Source organism: Gobio gobio (assembly GCF_949357685.1).
Source record: "Gobio gobio genome assembly, chromosome: 4".
In the NCBI taxonomy this organism is placed as follows: domain Eukaryota; kingdom Metazoa; phylum Chordata; class Actinopteri; order Cypriniformes; family Gobionidae; genus Gobio; species Gobio gobio.
This window is the reverse complement of record NC_137100.1, coordinates 54,670,983-54,692,727: the sequence shown is the minus strand read 5'-3', so window position 1 is coordinate 54,692,727 and position 21,745 is coordinate 54,670,983. Positions and strand designations below refer to the sequence as shown.

The 21,745-nt window shown below is 36.5% G+C and overlaps 1 protein-coding gene across 2 annotated transcripts in view; it reads right to left on the bottom strand.

Moving 5' to 3' along the window:
- slc39a14 (solute carrier family 39 member 14) overlaps positions 1–21,745 on the bottom strand; it is a 37,611-nt gene extending 15,866 nt beyond the window's left edge. The window contains exons 1-3 of one of the 2 annotated variants that reach the window (XM_079814093.1): positions 21,592–21,745; positions 7,972–8,266; positions 5,129–5,300 (exon numbers count right to left, since the gene is read on the bottom strand). In XM_079814093.1, coding sequence (XP_079670219.1) covers positions 5,129–5,300; positions 7,972–8,241 — 442 coding nt within the window. In that variant the 5' untranslated portion in view covers positions 8,242–8,266; positions 21,592–21,745. Of the gene's footprint in view, positions 1–5,128; positions 5,301–7,971; positions 8,267–19,240; positions 19,353–21,591 lie in introns of those variants that run through there. The other variant, XM_079814092.1, reaches the window with a different exon arrangement.

The following is a 21,745-nucleotide window of genomic DNA, read 5'->3' as shown; positions in this document are numbered from 1 at the left end:
GGGAGAGGTTTATTGTAAAAACATTCAGCAATCAGGCTTTTATAAGAGAAAAATTACTTTTAAACTTTTCATGCATTTATACATTAATTTATTTTTAATGAACTAGTATTGTATTAAAAAGCATTGGACTCTAATGGCTCGTTTCCACCGAGCAGTGCAGTATGGGACAGTACAGTACAATTCGGGACCATAAACACTGTTCCGGCTTGCTTTTCCACCACCAACAGTACGCAGTATGATAGGCGTGGTGTAGCTTTTGACGTCATTCTCGCGCAAAGAAGAAAGCGACACCGTAAACAACAATGGAGGACATACAGCAAATCTTGTTCTTGCTTCTCAGCATGTGGCTGTTGTCATAAGACGACACACTTTGTTTGAGGAAAGGCTGCAGGCTGCAAGGAAAAACACAGCCCAAAAAAAAAAGCAACTGTCAACAAATCAACGTTCTGTAGTGAGTCTAGCTCCACCCTTTAGTACCGGATTACTGTGCTAGGTACCCCAATGGAAGGGTGCCAAAAAAGTGGTACGGTACGGTTTGGAACTAGGGTATCATTCACAACTTCTGACAATGGAAACAGCAAAAATTGCGTACTGTACTGAACTGCACCGCTCGGTGGAAACGAGCCATTAATGAACACCTGAAAGGTTCCCACCTTCTGAAGTGGGAAGGGTGAGACAGAACCAAAACAAAACAAATTAAATGCAATCTTTTTGAAGTTGTGGCACATGCTACGTTACATTTTATGCACACGGAGCTGTGGCGCTTATGCAAATGATCCGAGTTTGGGTCTGGCATGCATCCTGTAAATACTCAGTACAAAAGGTATTACCATCACTGTACCATGGTGCCAGTGCAGAACGTTTTGTTAAGAACTGAATGGGATAGACTGCATTAAGAATCGGATGCTATAAGACTCCATCTGTAAAAGCACACATTTCTCTCTCCTTATCTCTTGAATTCCGGCAGGAAGTGGCACTGCGACATTTTGCTTCCACTTTGTCTCCCGCTGCCAGGATGCACAAGAAATGCCAAAACCCAGAAGTGCCTTGTTTAGCAGATAAAGAACAGCATGAGGCAAAGTGACAGGAAATATCACTGAGCCAGAAAATACGGTGCACAGATGTTGACAAAGAGTCACAGAGGCCGATTTAAAAACAAGAAAATTAAATCTATAATAACCTGTTATAGACCTGGATTATTTGAGGTTATGGTGAATACAAAAAGCTGCACAGATTTGAAAATCTAACAAATCACAGATTATAGAGTGTATGTCAAATTGTTTCCTGTTCTCTGTCTCCATGACTTTCTCTCCTAAAATGTCCCAGAAGGCTTCACACACGCCCATGAAATTCTCTGAACTCTCCCCGTCTTGCCTTTTTATATCTGTCGCCTACACAAGGGATATTTCAGTTCAGCTTTTCAAAGACTCTAAACTCACAGCCTCCTTTCAATTCTCCTGTCTGACCAGAGTACTGTGATTGAATCCAGATGTTGCTGGCATCTGAAATACACAAGCTAGCCATTCTGAGTCAAGATGTCTTATTTTGAATAGACATAAAATAAAATAAAAATTCTTCCAAATTTTGAGGAAGAAGTGCCAACATTCTATCTATGCCTATGTATATGTATATACAGTGATCCCAAAAGGATTTGGGCACTTAAGCCACAGCACGTGACTCGGAGGGCCTTAAAAGTTAAGATACCAAAAGAGAAGTCTGTTAAGAACCGGAATCTAAAAGGATATTAAGATATCTTTAATACTGCAGGCAAGAAAACTTTGGGAAAAGTGCTTTTCCCATTTTTGAACGGTCACGATTGGAACAAAATGCAACAAGGACCTACTAATCTCTGTGTAAATATTAAATAATAACACTGCTATCTTTCTAAATTCATTTGTTCCCCTTGTAATTTGGCTCTAAATCTCAGATGAAAATTGTGATTGTGACTCCCCTTTACCAAATAGTGGATAACTCAGTAAATATTCATAGCATTTATATAGCACTTGCATCCAGAGCACTGAATATTTTGCCTTCCATCTTCATTTATGTATTTGGTTTATCAGAATTTTTTTTTTTAAATCAAAAATTGTACCTGAGTTGACAAGGAATGACCCCATTTCATCACATTAACTATATGAGCATGATCTAATAAAGTCAAACCATCTGAAGCGGTTTCAATATTTTGCATCCGTATTTGTTTTCATTTTTTAAAGTACAATACAGGATTTTTTTGGAAAGAAATTAATACTCATGATTTCAACAAAAATATTAAGCAGTACAACCGTTTTTTTAATAATTATAATAACAAGAAATACATATTAAGCAGCAAATCTACATATTAGAATGATTTCTGAAGGATCATGTGACACTGAAGACTGGAGTAATGATGCTGAAAATTCAGCTTTGCATCACAGGAAGAACTTACATTTTAAAATATATACAAATAAATAAATAAAAGTCATTTCAACCTGTATTTAATAATTGTAATATTACAGACTCAAACATGTGAACTGTAAAGCTATTGTTATATGTGCTTGTGCCTTCTTAGAAAACAAAATATCAAAGCAACTTGCATTTTTTTCATTTTAAGTCACGTTTCCATGTTGTTTTCCAGTGTTCCAAGAGTTGACTGTTCTTATCACACTTTAACTGGAGATCAAGGCTCAGCACAAGAGAACACCTGCACTTTTTCAAAATCAGCTGATCCGCTGTATTTTTTCCTAAAGTCCTAACTTGACGGCCAAGTCAAAGATTGTCTACAGTGTACAACTAGACTAGTTTGCTATAAATATGCCAAGATGTTGTTCTTTATCTATATTGATAAACTTTAACACATGGCTAAATTACCTGGGGACGTGCAACACATGATGGTTTAAAATAATTACAGGAACTGTTAATGAGTTATCATGGCATTTACAGTGTGCACAAATCTCAAAGTGTAAAGATTTGCATAAATCCTCTTTATGTTTAAGAAGATTACATACCTGTGCATTTAATATTTTGCCTTCCTTCTCCATTTATGTATTTGTTGTACCAGATTGTTGTTTTTATTTTTGTATCAAATCCAAAAATTGTACCTGAGTTGACAAGGAATGACCCTATTTCATCACATTAACTATATGAGCATGATCTAATCAAGTCAAACCATCTGAAGCGGTTTCAATATTTTGCATTCATATTTGTATTCATTTTTTAAAAATACATTAGAGGATTTCTTTGGAAAGAAATTAATACAAATTAATACAAAAATATTAAGCCACACAACTGTTTTATAATGATAACAACAAGAAAAGCATCTTAAGCAGCAAATCAGCATATTAGAATGATTTCTGAAGGATCATGTGACACTAAAGACTGGAGTGATGATGCTTTAAAGTCAGCTTTGTCTACAGAGTACAAAAGATAAACTACACTAGTTTGCTATAAATATGCCAAGATGTTGTTCTTTATCTATATTGATAAACTTTAACAGATGGCATTACCTGGGGACGTGCAACACATGACGGTTTAAAAAAATTAGAGGAACTGTTAATGAGTGTCATGGCATTCACAGTGTGCACAAATCTCTCTTTATGTTAAAGGAGATTACATACCTTTTGATTGATTTTACATATTTGTTACGAATAGGTATAGCTAAAACAAATCAAATAGGAGTGTACATATTAGGATAATCATTAATACTTCTTGATTTACAGGGAAGAAAACTTTGGGAAAAGTGCTTTTTCCATTTTTGAACGGTCACGACTGGCACACAATGCAACAAGGACCTACTAATCTCTGTGTAAAATTAAAATATCTTCCTAGATTCATTTGTTCCCCTGTAATTTGACTCCAAATCACAGATGAAAATTGTCATTTTGACCCCCCTCTACAAAATAGTGGATTACTCATTATAAAAATATATATATATAGTTCATATTTTATTCAACCTTTATTTAACCAGGATAATCTCTCTGAGATTAAACATCTCTTTCACAGGAGTGTCCTGGCCATATGAGCATGATCTAATAAAGTTAAACCATCTAAAGAGGTTTCAATATTTTTTGTATATTACAATATTACACTACCGTTCAAAAGTTTGGGGTCAGTAAGATTGTTTTTAATTTGTCTTAAAGGAAATAATTTCAACAAAAATATTAATTATTATTATTAGATTGATTTCTGAAGGATCATCTGACACCGAAGACTGGAGTGATGATGCTGTAAAGTCAGCTTTGCCATCACAGGAATACATTACATTTTAAAATAGAATTAGATTGTATTACAGACTCAAACATTTTTTTGAACTGTAATGTGTAGCTATTGTCTTATGTGCTTGCGCCGTCTTTAAAAAAAAAAAAAAAAATTGCAAGTTGCTTTGAAATTTTGTTTCCTAATTAACGTTTCTGTTTTTCAGGGTTCAAAGAGTTGACTACTTTTTTTAAATCACACTTTAACTGGAGATCAAGGCTCAACAGAAGAGAACACCTGCACTTTTCCGACCCTTTCAGTCAGTTCAAACTATTTCAGCTGATCCAATGTATTTTTCATGGGAGCCTATTATCATGGCCAAGTCAAAGGTTGTCTACAGTGTACAACAGATATGACTAGATATACCTAGACTAGTCTGCTATAAATATATATTGATAAACACAAACGCATTACCTGGGGACGTGCAACACATGACGGTTTAGTGAAAACATTACAAGAACTGTTAATGAGTGTCATGGCATTCACAGTGGGCACAAATCTTGCATATATTTATTTGGTAAAAATAAGACATCTTGACTTTTAAAATGGCTAGCTTGTGTATTTCAGATTCCAGCAACATCTGGATTCAATCCCAGACCAAAAAATACACACATGTATGTATGGCATGTATGTTCAGTGAAGTTCAGTCTTTATGGCCTATAAATGGACTTTATTATGCTTAAATCCTCTTTAAATGTTTGTTTAAGGAGATTGCACGCCTGTGTGATTGATTTGACCGATTTGTTACTAATAGATATAGCTAAAACTGTCAATTAGGGATGTACATATACTTTTGGTCATACTTTTGGAATTATGATAATATTATTGATGATGACAAATTTTTCTTATCAGTCACAATGTTTTTATCCATAGTCTCTCAATGGATAGTCAGTCTTACCCTCAGCGTAAGTGGGTCTGGGGATGGGCTCGGGCTCTTCGTCCTGTTGCGTCTTGCATGCTTGCGAGTCCAGCTGCTGTATCATGGTAGGGCAGATCTCCTGCAGGCCTCGTTCATCTATACGGGACAGTTCGCTCATCCCATACACTGCCAAAGTGTCTGCAGCCAAGCACTGAGAGCAGAGGACAGGACAGAGGGCTCAATTACTGATCACAAAGAAGAAGCTTGAATTACAGAATGCAAAGTTTGTACTGGAGCTGTCGCAGCAAAGGACAGAAACCAAAGACTTGACCTTGAGGTCAAAAAGTAACATTTCAAGGTCATACGGAGATAAATATCAGGATTAGGGTTCAAAAATGTTGAAGACATCTCTTTTAATTACTTTTATGAAAAAAAGAAAAGCCATGTTTACAAAAACCGTCATCAGAAGCGGAAATAGTTTTTCAAAATATGAAATTATCAACATATAAACACGAGATTAAAATATGAAAATGAAAAATACATATTCTGTCATGACAATTGAATTACATTTAGTATATAAAAGACAAAATATTTAGAAAAATAAGTAATTACATTTATCATTCATTAAATGGGACCTATTATGCTCATTTTCAAAGTCTTGATTTTATTTTTGGGGTCTACTAGAACAGGTTTTAATGCTTGAATGTTCAAAAAAGACATTCTTTTTCACATATTTTACATTATTGCAGCACCTCTCTTCCCAGTCTGTCAGTAACGCTCGGTTTAGTTTCTGTCTCTATGAAGCCCCTCCTTTCCGATAAACATTGTGCTCTGATTGGTCGGCTGGATCAGTGTACTGTGATTGGTCAACCACTTCGAGTGTCACGCCCCTTACCATAACCGTGAGTTTCAACAAACTACTAATGCAACTCAACCAGTCCTCATCCTCTTTTTTTTTTTTTTTACATGCCATGGGCAGGAATTATTTAAATGAGTTTTCTTCTGGGAACGTTCACGTCACCAATATTTCTCAAGGCTACAATCGAGGCGTTTCAGGGAGTTCAGAAACAGGGATTATTCTCTATATCAGTAAGCACTTTGTAGTGGACTTTTTATGCTTTGTAATATGTTTTTTGTTTTGTTTAAAGTTTCAACAACTCTTTTGGCTGAAAGTTATTGGCTAAAATTTCAGGAGCATCCTCACTAACAATTTGCTTTATGGTGGTTACTTTGCTTTATAGCAGCTATTCTCTCATTCCTGCGTAATAATCAAGGAACTTTGCTGCTTTACCATGGGTGCAGCAAGCGCAATGATATTACATAGCGCCTGAAAATAGGCTAACTTCCGCAACATAACCATAACAACATAAGAGAGCGTGCTGGGGACTATTTACAGGCGCTGCGTAATTTCATTGAGTCTGCTGCACCCATGGTACAGCAGCAACGTTCCTTGATTATTACGCAGGAATGAGAGAATAGTTCCTTGCCATATCGGATCCAGAAAATCGCAATTTTTCATTTTCCGTCGGTCTTAGTAAAGGATGTAACTATACACATCACAACATGTAAATAGGAAAATGTTGGCGTTATTTTGTCACTTATTGAGCAGTAGGCTAGATGGAGCCATTTACCTCCAGTCTTTGTGCTAAGCTAGGCTAGCTGTGGGTGCGTCAGACAGAGTTATGGCACGCACAGAGATGAGAATGGTATGTATGGACTTATCTAACTCTAGGGGATACGGTGAATAAGCTAAAGTCCCAAAAAGTCAGCGTGTTCCTTTAAAAGTATTTAAAACATCCCTTGCAAACCAAAGCAGGACTTTTCAGATCAGTAAACACAGAGGATTTTTTTTTTACTTGCCATAAAGAGGGTTACAATCTGGAAACAGTCTCAGGCTAATGTCCATTTTTTCATATATGTTCAGTGAAGTGTATATGTATATGTATATGTATATGTATATGTATATGTATATGTATATGTATATGTATATGTATATGTATATGTATATGTATATGTATATATGTATATATGTATATATGTATATATGTATATATGTATATGTATATGTATATGTATATGTATATGTATATGTATATATGTATATATGTATATATGTATATATGTATATATGTATATATGTATATGTATATGTATATGTGTATGTGTATATGTATATGTATATGTATATGTATATGTATATGTATATGTATATGTATATGTATATGTATATATGTATATATGTATATATGTATATATGTATATATGTATATATGTATATATGTATATGTATATGTATATGTATATGTATATGTATATATGTATATATGTATATATGTATATATGTATATATGTATATATGTATATGTATATGTATATGTATATGTATATGTATATGTATATATGTATATATGTATATGTATATGTATATGTATATGTATATGTATATGTATATATATATATATATATATATATATATATATATATATATATATATATATATATATATATATATATATATATATATATATATATATATATATATATATATATATATATATATATATATATATATATATGTTCACTAGAAGGATAAAAAATTAAATGAAAAAAAAAGCATTATAAAGGGAAAATGTGTTTTGTTTTTTGTAACGGCAGGCGAATACTCAGTATTTTCCATATACTTGATTTTCATATTCAAATACATGTAAGAGAAGACATTGTATATTGAACAAAATATGCATGTATTTGTATGTGCAACAAGCAACCAATCAGAGGCACTGAAGTTCCAACAGCTAGTTAGACGTGTGAAAATGCTCTGTGGGAAACAAACACTAAGTAAAGACAAAAATCCTGTAACAGTTTCAGTAACCTTTTTGACTCACCTTAGATCCATTGGTTTTGGTAGGCTGTGGTTGTGCATCATGGTCTCCATTCTGCCCTCCATTTAACCGCATGAGGAGTGATCGGAGCTGAGGGACAGAGATGCTGGTGTTGTCACCATAGCGTGTTAGTAGCTCCTGAAGGACTTGAGTAGGAGACAGTCCATCCTGACCACTAACAACTCCTACTGGCCATTGCAGCAGGCCTAGAGTCAGGGTCAGGCTAATGGTCAAGGTCAGCTGTTTGCAGCCATTGGCTTGTCTCAGGGTCATGACTCTACCAGCTACACGTTGAACACTGCGTAGACATATAGAAAGGGGGGGGGGGGGGGGGGTGAGAAAACAAGGTAAATGAATAAGAATTATATCACAGATGGGCATCATGAACCCATATCATGATGATATGATCATATTTATATATACACATTATATATACACATTATACATACATAAATATATACATACATAAATATATATACACACACACACACACACACACACACACACATATATCTCTCTCTCAACGGTACCAGATCTTTTCAAAACACAAAAAACAAAGTCCAGTTGTAAGTGAATGAACTCCTTACATGTGAATCACAAACATTGGCTAATTGGCCCCAAAGGGGCCCCTTCTGAACAGGTCCCAAAGGCTTCTGTTGTAGATGAGGAGCCAGATTATGGAAATTACCATTGCTGAATTCTCTAATAATGATTGTCTTTGAGATTTACAGAGCAGCTATAAAGCAAAGTAACCACCATAAAGCAAATTGTTAGTGAGGATGCTCCTGAAATTTTAGCCACCAACTTTCAGCCAAAAGAGTTGTTGAAACTTTAAACAAAACAAAAAACATTACATCCAATTATTGAATTTATTTTAAACAAATGAAATGATCCAGGTTTAACTGAAATTAATCTAAAGATAGGGAACCCTGAATTTAGTAATTCAGGTTATATATTTTTATTTGTTATAAATATTTTAATTACTTTTCTGTGTAAAGCACTTTGAATCGCCATTGTGTTTGAAATGTGCTATACAAATAAACTTGCCTAGCCTAAAGTAAATGCAAATTATGTATTATATATCAAGTTCACAATTTACAACTTCACAATTCCCCCTGGTATGTATACTGGGAGCATAGTGAAATGCAAAAGTACGAGTACAAGATCATAACAAACATGCCGAAGTGTATGCAAATATACAGCTGTCAAAATTAATCAAAATCCTTGGAAGCAATGGAGATATTCCGTTTTTCTAAAAAAAATCGAAATTAAATAAATTTCAGCCCTATGCATCCTATATTTCTGCCCTTGGCCAATCGGCCTATACGTGAAATATATATATATATATTATATTAATATAACAGATCACCAAAAGAAAGAAAAAAAATTGTGACAAGTAGTAGGCTATATGCGGAGTTTCGCTTAATATTTTGTGATGCGCTCCATAAACAGGTTCATGGAAAGGAAACTGAGAAGGCAGAAAGCGGCATCTTGTTGTTTTCTTTATTTTACAAAAGCACAATCCTCAGTTTTTATTGTGAGTGTAAATCAAATAAAAATACAAGTAAAGCTGCAGTCTGTAAGTTTTGCCTCTGTGTCGCCATCTCTGTTTGAAACCTTCAATTGCAGTTAATTGCGGAGTTATCATCTGTACGCGAGTTGTGCATCGACACGGCTCCTCTCAGCGCGGATTAATCTAATGTTTTGAGGAGTATGTGCGGCTTTGCTGTCAGACACCGCAGCGGTGTGGATTCTGTACTTCAGAAATCACAGATTCTACGTCTTGGAGTATAACCTAAACAAGATTTTTCACCGGAAAATGTCATCAGAACAAGTAAGTAACATGTCTGCCACTTTTGGGAACAAAATATTACAATAAATTGCACCACCAACGGAGATTAAATCTAACGATCGCTCATATAACATCAAACCGTGCAAATTAATATTATTGTTATACTTTGTTCTCAAATTGTTAATGTTAACAGCATTAGCATTGCGTGACTACGTGTATATAGTGTTTATTAGCGTTAGCTGTAGATTTCAATTTCCACAGAGTCTAATCTGGATTACAATCCGCCATCAAAATGATACATTTAATTACTCCAGCTGCTGTGAGAAAATGCTATAAATGATCCGCTGAAGAACTTTTGTTATACATTCCCCTTGCGTGCGTTACTACTACTACAAGGCGGACTCCTTCTTTATGACGCAAAGACATGCTTGAATTTCCCATGGAAATCCACCAGTACCACTCTAATTATAACATTATAACAAGTTTACCGTTGTGAATGAGGCTAAGGTAAGGACATAGTTTTGATTTGAATACTGGCTTGTTGTGTACTTGCTCAAAAATTGATTTTGGATAATTTTTAACCAGAAAGAGTTACGGACTGCAGCTTTAAAGTTGGTTCAGCTGTTATAAGGAAAAATTAAAGTGAACACACAGGCGCTTCGCATAATGAGGCTTTGGTCACTGTAATATTACTTGGTAAAATTACAGACACAAAACGATTATTTAGGATTTAGGGTTTATTTTAAATGCGGTTTCCACTCCTGAATCTTTATAGTGTGTACGTGGACCATGACTTCTTTGCACTGGGGTTAATCTGGGTAAAAAAAAAAAAACTGAATATACGAATGAAGTGCCATTAAATCTTAAAGGACCTTTGAGAAATGGCACTCAAAAACTCAGCCAATGCCAAGCTTGCTCAACCATAAACTAGCCAGATCCTTGGCTGACTGTGGGGCAAAGAAAAACAGAGCAAAGACAGAGCTTGTGAAAGAGAAGTAACACCTGTTGACTAGTGACAATACTGATTGCCATTAAGTCAATATGAGGAAGAGGAAGTAAATAATGGCTTTTTAATGAGATTTTATGAAATGTATCTGGTTCAATATTTATTCTTCAGCATGACACTTTGGCAATCCTGATTCACGAAAAGGGTGTAAATTACTGTGTGTGTGTGTGTGTGTGTGTGTGTGTGTGTGTGTGTGTGTGTGTGTGTGTGTGTGTGTAAACGTGCATGAGAATGGTTATCAAAAACAGCAGGGTGTGAGAAAGGAGAGGTTAACCGCGCCATGCTGATGTCGGTTGTGGTATGCTGACTATGCTCATGCTCATGGGTTGGAGAGACAGAGGAAATGTGATCCTCGATGGCTCATTGATAATTTATGAAGGCCTACAAAAAGCAAGGTGTGCCTCTAGTACAGCAGACACCTCTGATCTTTTGACAACATTGTGTGAAATAGGCTTGCTGCGATGGTCGGTGGTGTAGACGGTGTTACCGGAGTTCAGGCACAAAACCGGTTACATCACTTTCTCACCGTGGCACAGCCCACATGGTCATTTTTTTTATAGCTAGTTATAAAATCATTTAGTTCAGTTAGAGAACAGATAATTAAAAACTGAACATGAGTCGCAGCACATCAGCACCAGGAGTCAGATTTCATTTATCAAAAGAGATGGAGATTTGGAAGATTTGGTTTTAAAGCGCAATGTAAAAGCGCCCATTTAAAGGAACACGCTGACTTTATGGGACCTTACCTTATTCACTGTATCCCCCAGAGTTAGATAAGTCCATACATACCATTCTCATCTCTGTGTGCGCCATAACTCTGTCTGACGCACCCACCGCTAGCCTAGCTTAGAACAAAGACTGGAGGTACACGGCTCCAGCTAGCCTACTGCTCAATAAGTGACAAAATAATGCCAACATTTTCCTATTTAGATGTTGTGATGTGTAAAGTTACATCCTGTACTAAGGCCGACGGAAAATGAAAAGTTGCGATTTTCTAGACCGATATGGCTAGGATAACTTCCGTCAACATAACCAACGTGACAACCTGCTTGCACAGAAAGCGTGCTGGGGACTATTTTCAGGCGCTGCGTAATATCATTGCACCTGCTGCACCCATGGCACAGCAGCAAAGTTCCTTGATTATTACGCAGGAATGAGAGAATAGTTCCTAGTATATTAGTATTAGTAGTATTATCCTAGTATTAATAGAATATTAGCAGCCTAATATACCCGCAGCTGTTTGTCACTAATGTTAATCAATATACGGACTATATAACGAGAAAAACTCACTAAAGATACAAAGCAAACATATACAATTCTGTAAAGTATGTATAAACATTTAGAAATTAAACAGTTAGAATGTTTCATAGATTTTTTCCATTTTTGCTTTGTCTTTTTATTCTCTGAAATTTTCTGGGGACCCCTTAGAACCTTCTGGAGGACCCCGGACCTCAGTTTGAAAACCCCTGACTTAATTGACCCGCCCCCCTTAGTTACCGTTGCTAACTCGGACAAACAAACGGAGTTGCTATATCTTACAATGACAGCCGTCAGTGTGAAAACCTTATCCCAAGATGTTTTTGGACACAGAATGTAGCGTATATCCCGTCCGAATGATGGCCAAACTTAACTGATGGTTTATCAAGTTTATTATGTCCTTTTTCACTCCAAAAAAATCATCTGAAAAGAGCTGAACAAACAAAGCATAAGAAGTGCGCACTAACGTCTCATTCACAAACTATCTCTCTCCGTTGCATTACCATTAACATACACAGCAAATTACACAAAAACACTCATAAAACTAACAGTAAACAAAAATATACACAGACCGTATGCCTTTTCGAGGGTGCAGTTAATAACTGGTAAACTTTGTATGATCTACAAAACAACTCCGATAAACTGCGTGCGAGCTCTTCCTTTCACCACCCGTAGACTATAATACCCATCAAAATAGGAGTCCTCCTTAGTAGGACAGATAATGTAGACCTTAAACATATCTAAAATTAAATTAATTTACATATAACCAGTTTAATATGGAGAGGCACGGAAATGTAGACCTTCGTGTTTTTGACCTAACGTTACAGTGTTACATGAGGTGAGAACAGTTATTACAGTTGTATATTAGCAGGGACTTTAATCGTAACTTAACGAGAGTATGACAAACAGAAAATCCTCTTAGGATACCTGGAATCAGTGTTACAGTACCTCAGGCACGACATTTTAGCATTTTTGTAGCATAAACACCATCAAACCGATGAGAGATTCGGATTTTCCAATGCATCTCTATGGCGCTGACACCTAAAGATGTCCGAGTTCTGGTCCTGGCGCAACTGATACTCAACTGCTATTGGCTCATCTGCGTTCGAGGGGAGGGGCTTACCGATAGGTCAATTCAGTGCCACTGAGATCTACACTCATGATGAGCATGCAGAACTCCAAAGTACGTGGTGAATGAAAACTCCAGTGTTATGAGCAGTGTTGAATGCATTCTGACAAGAAATTGCACTCACGTGCTCAACAGATAGGTTTGTGAACAATTCAAAAAGACCTTTGGCGTTTAAAAGCAGCCCCCCTTCAGCTGATACCAAATAAACCCGTTACTCAGTACTACCGGGCGGTAGGGCTGAACGATATATCGTTATCGTATCTATATCTAGATATGAACTTTCAAGATATTACTATCGAAAAAAGCAACGATATAGCCGATATAGATTTCCCCTCTCCGCGCTCGCCCTGCATACAACTCTGGCAGTCACAACTAACATCAGTTTTAACGAGTGCCCTTGAATACACCGCTAAAGCCAGCGCGCGCGCACTACAGGGACTTGAGAGGGGGGCGGCGTTTCCATGGTGACACGTCATTGCTTGTCACGTGACACACCGCAGCAGCAACAGCGCTGAATGAATGATGATCTGCTTTTGTCATTTTTTCCTTTTTTATTCAGAATATTCACAAATGTGTTAGCTATGGCATGAAATATCTGATATTCCGATTTTCAAATACATGCAAGTGGAAGTATATTGTTGTTTAAACACCTTTATAACGATCGCGTTAGTTGAGCTGTATGCGCGATGGGCGCCGCCGTGTAATACTGCCTTTACGTGCTCTCGGAATTATCGTAAATACGAGTTTCCTAGGTAAACATTGCACATAAACGCCCTCACATTTTGAAACTTAATGCAATGCGCTCGTAATCACGATTTCAGAAGTCGGAATCATCAAATTTCCGATAGCACGTGAAGGCAGCATTAGTTTGTGCCGCAGACGCAGTTCAGAGAATCGGATCTGTTGGATTTACAACCTCTATGTTTACAACACGTGAATTCATCCACTTCTCCCGAAATACTTAAAAGTAAGTGGCTGGTGAACTAGGAATAGAATAGAGTAAACATTGAAGTTACTTACAATGTGTATCTGATATGAATAAAACGTGTCGAATTATAATGGAAAGGATTAGTATTACCTCTTCCATAGACATCAGTGTGTATTTTACAAACTCTAAATGTATTGTTTTTTTAGTACTTATGTGAATTTATATGTTTGAAACATAAAATAAACAGTATGTGGTTGAAAACACTGAAAAGTTGTGATATATGACAGCTCTGAGCGCGCCTGTCTCTGTTGATCATGTGATGCACTTGATCATCCGCTCCAGGGATCAGCCTAGACTGATTACACCTGTGTGATCGTACGGCCAAAGGCTTAAAAACAATACATTTTCTGACACAAATTTTTGAAATGTAGGCTTAAATCAAACACATTTTAATTCAGATTCTGGTTTTCACCGAACACGTAGTCATATCGTATTGTATCGATATCGAGATATCTGGCATGAAAATCGAGATATGAAATTTTGTCCATATCGTTCAGCCCTACCGGGCGGTAATGCAGAAACGCTGGTATCATCACATTTTTAACATGGAACCAAAGTACTGGTAATTTTGACAATCCTACTAGCACAGTAGCAGTGAGTTTTGATTTGGCCACATTGTCTACAGAATAATTTATTTACATACCGTTATCATTTCGCTGATACAAAAGTGAATCCTCAGCCCACCTAAAACCAGCATTTATATTGAAAGAAGCAATCACTTCTCTCAACACAGTCACAACAATGCACCGATATTATTTCCTGCAGCAGCATTGTATCTTAGATAATGGCAGGGGGTTATAATGACCCTGTCTGAAAAGGTCCTTGTACACTGTTGCTATTTAAGGAGACAAGATAAGTCATACAGAAGAATGTCTGGCATTCAGTCTAAAGTGAGATTGTCTAGCTATTGCACCTGCATCACGATGAATCAAGGCCTAACACTGAACAAGTTAATTTGATTTATGGATTGATGACAGCTTTGAGAGTAAAAATGGTTCTAAAAGTATCTAAAGTATCTTTGTAGCATTATTAAACCTGTCGCCGCACCATACAAAGCAAAGCTTTGGGACCTATCCTCAGCCCAACAGTCTAAATAAATGACTATCGTAATTAAGCAATAAAGGTATGAGAGGCTGTGCTGTATCGTGAATAAATCATGGCTAAAGGGCGTTGTTAGGCACGAAGCGGAGTATACAAATATTAAAGACAAAAAATATGTATCAATGCAACTCTCATTAAGTAAAATCACTAAAAGCCTTCCATCCACTGGAAAAAAAAAATAGTCCCTGACAGTGAACAACAACAGAAGTGAGTGAATAAAACACAGGTGACCAATCAGAATCAAGGACTGGAACAATGCAAGTTTATTATCATTTAGAACTAGCATGGTAGGTCTTGCTCATTTCCAAAGGATTTGTGGTAAGATACAGTGTATTTAACATGAATTGAAATGTAAAATGAATAGATATTAATAGTTTAGATTAAAAACAACTAACAATGAACATCATTTAAGAATCTAAGTTAAAAGTGAAGCAAGCGTTTTCTGAGAAACATTTGATATTTGAAATCAACCCTAACAAACACAACACTCCCTTAATTGCTCTTTCCCAAAAATGCATGAACATGCAATGCAAGAGGGATGTCCCTTTATCATCCCCCCAATGCTTCACGAAAAATAAAGCAAAGATGACGAACAAACGACAAGCAAGAACAAAAAATTAGGGCTGTAATCTCCCAGTCGATTAGTCGATTATTAGTCGATACGTTATGGCTCGACCAAAATTCTGATTGGTCGATTTTTTGCCGCGTCCATTTCATTCGTTTTGCTGCGTTAATTTAATCAGTTTTGCCGCGCCGCGTGCATTTCATCAGGTGGAAAGCACTAATTGCTAATGGGGGTGTTTTCAGAGCACCCCTGTTTCACAGGTAACAGTCTGCCTTCAGAACACCCCCATTGTTTTCACTTCTTTTGGATTAGCCCAACCCACTGGAGAAGAGAAGTCTCTCGCGGGTCCTTTGTTTTTCATTCCCCGCTGGCTCAAACGCACACCCATAGCGGTAAACTTGACGAACGCCCATCAACATACACATGAGGGGCAGCGTCACAACACCGCGCTAAGTGGATCTGTACTGTCAGTTTTGCCGCGTTCATTTCATCAGTTTTGCCGAGCCACGTTCATTTCATTAGTTTTGCTGCGTTCATTTCATCAGTTTTGCCGCGCCACGTTCATTTTCATCAGGTGGAAAGCACTAATTGCTAATGGGGGTGTTTTCAGAGCAACCCTGTTTCACAGGTAACAGTCTACCTTCAGAACACCCCCATTGTTTCCACTTATTTTGGTTTAGCCCAACCCACTGGAGAAGAGAGACAGATTGAAGAAGGCTAGTTTTCTTGTAACTTATATTATTTATTTAATTGTGAATATTCCTTTTTTATTAAAGTGGACGTGACTTTTGTGTTTAAGAGTAAAAGCTTTAAGTTAATAGTCTATTCGTGTCTCTCTCAGCCGCGGAGCTGAGCTCCATATGTTCGAGCTGCACAGAGCAGTTAAAATGATACTGTCTGTCAGTTATTATAAAACATATGCCAAAAACAATTGTCTAAATTATGTTGCATATTCCTCAAAAGTTCTTGTGATGATATCTAGTTGACAACATATAGTACTATATTTTCGGAAGTCATAGGCTATGATATTGCGCAGGTGCACGTGATGCAACGCTGTCAGAGCCGTCAGACTCATTTCAGTGCAAAATAATCAGCTCAAAAACTATTTAATATTCTGCAAATAGCCTACTAGTTTTTTATGTTTATTTATAATTCATTTAGGCAGACAACAAGGCTACCAAGTACTGCGCACAGTGTACAGCTTATTAATTTAACGTTTTTTTTCCTAACGTCATTTCAGTCGATTTTTAGTCGAAAATTTCAGGACTTCAGTCGACCAAGATTTTCTTTGGTTGATTACAGCCCTACAAAAAATACATACAGCACACAAGAGTAGCAAGCAAGAGTTGGTTGTTAGTCACCAGCTCCACACGAGCTCCAGAGACTCAATGACACTCAAAACTGTCCTGTTAATATTTGCTGTGAAACAGCAAAACCAGTGTTACTCACATATGGAGCAGAAACAACGCAACCTCTGTGTTGGTTTTCAGGATTATCCCGCTTAGGTCTCTCGCTGGAAAGCTTTCCTAATATTAACACGTGTCCTAAAGCTCTTGCCTGATCATAACCCTTCTTTTTCAAGTAATATTCCTCTGACCTTTTCTCTTTTGTAATGTCTCTCTCAGCCATCTCTCTTTCTACAGCCTCTCTCATGAGTGGCCACGCCCCCTAATGCTGATTGGCCACAAGTGTATTGTGGTGCTCAGTCCGATCCACTTTCAACAGTTTCTCAGGAATCGCTAACAGCATCTTTAATATTAATTTATAAAAAATACTATTGGTATACAGTTAATTCATGTCATTCCTAAAATCTTGAAATTATTTAGTTCAGAGAGAAATGTCAACACAACTGCAAAATGACTTCAATAAGCCAGAGACTTCTTAAACTCACATTCCAAATGAATGTCTCCTGATTAGGAATGCAGACTAACCTGCACACTAGTAGAAAAGAGAGCAAACCTTTCCACTTTATAGACATCTTCACTCCGCTGATGTGGCAGGTTTTATAGCATGACTCAGGGGAAAAAACAAGAGAGGTCGTTATCAACTAGACACTTGTTGTCGAGCAGACACTAAGAACACCCAAAACTTCAGGGAAAAGACAACAGGGAAAACAATCGACGGAAAGGTGACAGAGAGGGAACGCTCTCTAAGGAAAGCACTGGAAAAGCTTTTCAAATTTCAGAGAGGACGTGCTGTGTAATATGCCTTTCAGCAAGCTGTCCAACAATACATTCTGCTCCAAAAACAACCCTATCCAGCCAAATTTGAGAAAAGCAGTTTAAGCAACAGTGTGCTGGGTTGGATTAGCATTACAGCTAGACTTACACATACACACAAGCCTGCTGGCTGTTTATCCCTACCACTTTTACTTTGACACCTTTATACAACTTGGTAATGGTTGCACAATACATCCACATTGTTAAAGGGATAGTTCAACTAAAAATTAAAATTCAGTCACAGAAGATATTTTGAGGAATGCTGACACTTTCATTTTCAAAATATCTTTTTTGGGGTTCCACAGTAAGTCAAACAGACAGAATTTTCATTTTTGGGTGAACTATCCCTTTAAGGTTAGAAAACACCAATTAGGCACTCACTTTAGTGCATTACTTGTAGTGATGGGCGATAACTTCATGAATTATTCAGCCTTTATGAACAAGAAGAAACTAATGTGCAATCGGCAATCCCATTGGCTGGTGATCATCTATTACAGTGCCTGTTTTGATTTCAGCAAATCAGTTCGAGCGAACGCAGATAACGTGATTAACATTCATGAACCCAGAAGCACATCAATCCTCCTTAGTGTGGTTTATATTGTTATATAATTCGTAGTATTATTATCTTATCAGTATTATTGTTAGTTTTTTTTTTACAGAAACACTGAATGACCATCAATGTCTTAAGCACCACCACCAGTCCTAAATTCAGTTAAAATGACAAATATGCATTCATACTTTTCCATTCGCACATGGTTCCCAAGTTTTAGTTCAAATTACTTAAATTCTATCATTAAATTATTATTTTATTGATATTGTCATCGCATTAAATACCAGAAAATAGTGATATATTTTTAAGTCCATATCACTTCCACTATCCCTAATTACTTGTCCCATATTTTTGTGCTATGGACATGTGGTTTATTAAGAAGATTGTTCTTAAACTCTGGTAACAAGAAGACAAAATACTTTAGACACACAATGCAATCATAATTTGTTGTAACGCAGAAATGCAAGTACAGCAAGACATGCAGAACAAACCTTCTTCAAGGTTATAAGAAATTTGAGAGCTATGACTTTGTTAAAGTAGATTTGCTGACTGTTGACAACTTGAACGCTGTTGTTGGCAAGACTAAGAATCATTCTGTAGACTGACAGCCACTAACTCATACATTCAAGCACAAGCAATGTTACAAAAACAAAAAACAACTTTACCTGTTGCTCATCTACTTTATACAGAGGCTCTTCTTTAGTTCTGAACAGCTGGTTCAATTGACACATACAGTCCAGGACTTTTCAAATGCCCAGGGTCTCGTGATCAAAGGCCCTTTATACAGGAGACAATGAGGTTAACAGAGGCACTGTAATTAAATCACCAGACCTGTCATTAAAGAAAACGACGTAATGCCAGAGAGCACTTCCCTTCAGCTAGTGGGGGCATCCTCAAAAATAATTACCACCAACAAACAGGCATCAACATCCAACATTAATTAGACCCTTGCCTAACCACCAAGCTGGAAAAATGGATAACAAGCAGTTCTGCTGCTTTCTGCAATACGTCAAACCCCCCTAAGGATTTAGCAAGAATTTTTTTGGTCACTGAAGATAGTCAGAGAAACCAACCCTGGTGATTACTGTAATCTTTATTTTTATATCAGGGAACAATGACAAAAGTACACATTTTCGGTTACTTTTCAATATAAATCAAGAGTATTTATTAATTTAAAACTTATTATATCATATTTTTATTGTCATGGATACCACACCTTTTTGGTCAGTGAACTTATATCTTTTCATACTTAAAATAATTTTAGAATAATTTATAGACTCTCAAAAAGGGCTATTTATATGAGACAATAATATAAGGAAAATGTTTATTCGCTGTAAAAAGGACAAAAACATGATATTTATTACAAAATGTCCAATTTAATTATAATAATTACAAACTGTGACAAGAGGAAACCTGTATTAGTAATAGTAATAATAATAATAATATACTTAATACATTAGTAGGCCTAATACTTAAAGTTTTTATATCAAAGTTTTGATCTGTATACATGTCAGGTGAATTAATCAGCCAACAGAAGTGGAATTTCACATATTGCAAATCTTTAAACACCTTTAACAACTGATACAGGCAGTTGATGTTTTCATATTTTTGTGACTTTTAAAGAAAATGTTCATTAACGTAGCCATTTTCTCTCATTTATGTCTCATTTGCCACTATTTAATTGTTTTATATTACCATTGTTCACCCTTCTATATCCATTTAAAGTAGGGCAGCACAATATATCGAAATATCGCAAATGTAGGCTACATATCGCAATATGCATAGGCCTTTCCCAAGGGCATGCAATATCTGAATGATTTTAATAGGCTACTTCAACATTGTGAAAATTGTATGTTTTAGGTTGAGGCATAGCAGAGAATAGACTGGGCACACGACTGTTACTTATGTGACTTGCTTGACGTTAAAAAGAGTCATTAAACACAATAACTTGCGAAAAACTTGTTGTCTGACACACACTTTTTTTCGTGTCTTGTTACACACTCGAACTGTCAATGCTTTCTCTCCCCAGAAAGAAAGTGAAACACATAAATGGTTTCTCATTTTTTTTTTTTTTAATTTAGTTATTTTTAGTTATTTTACACACTTAAAGCAATATCGTATATCGCATTTAACAAGGATATCGCATTTTTATTCAATATCTCACAGCCCTAATTTAAAGTAAATATTATGTTAAATAAATGTTCATTAACTTAGCAATTGTAGGCCTATCTGTCTCCTTGCCACCATTAAATTGTTAGTTTTACATCTGCATTTGGCTATATTGCCACCCTGTTCTCTATATATTCGTTATAGCACAAGCCACGTAATAGCCTACTATTAAACTGTATTATTACAATAATGCTTAAAAATTCAACAGTTAATGGACAGAATGAAAGTCACAATTACATTATTATCATCACCACCACAGCATGGACAAGTAAAACAAAGAAATCCATAAAGAAGCCAAACACGCTTCATATCTGTACAGCATATCAGAAGAACAAAATCAAAACCTGGCTAACTTTCAATACTATCCCATTAGATCAAACTTTACAGCAAACAGACACGCTTTGGCGATTTAAGACAACAAATATATCAAGTTTACTCCCATAACACTGCCTGCTCTTATATACTAGTGATAATCGTAATAATCACCAGGACTAGTGAAAAAGACTTTGGCTCTCAGAATTGTGGATGGCCATGGGAAGTAAACTGCAACGTAAGACCTCACATTATAAGAGACGAGTACTGATGAAGGTCTGTATACTCATACTTCTGCGCATCATGATAAACATCACATCATCTATGCTAACAACAGGCCATCAACAAACCTGTGTCTTGATACAGCGTTTGACACGCTCACATCCACCAATACCCGTAATAACGCATGCCTAGAACACGATTTATCCTCGCACGGATCTGATGAGTCTCAGTAGAGGCAGCAAACCTCCTTGACGTGGTTAATGGTTAGCCAGATAGCCAAGTAAGTTAAATAAAAAGAAAATATGCCGCTCACCAATTTTAAGATTTCTTGATCTGTCGGCGCGTGACAGGTCCGTTATCTGACGGTCCCGAATGTATGAAGGGACATAGGGGTACCAACCCGTTTAAAAACGAGAGGCCGGATGGGTTTTTTTTTAGTGTTGACCCATTCACAAGACAGCAGCGTG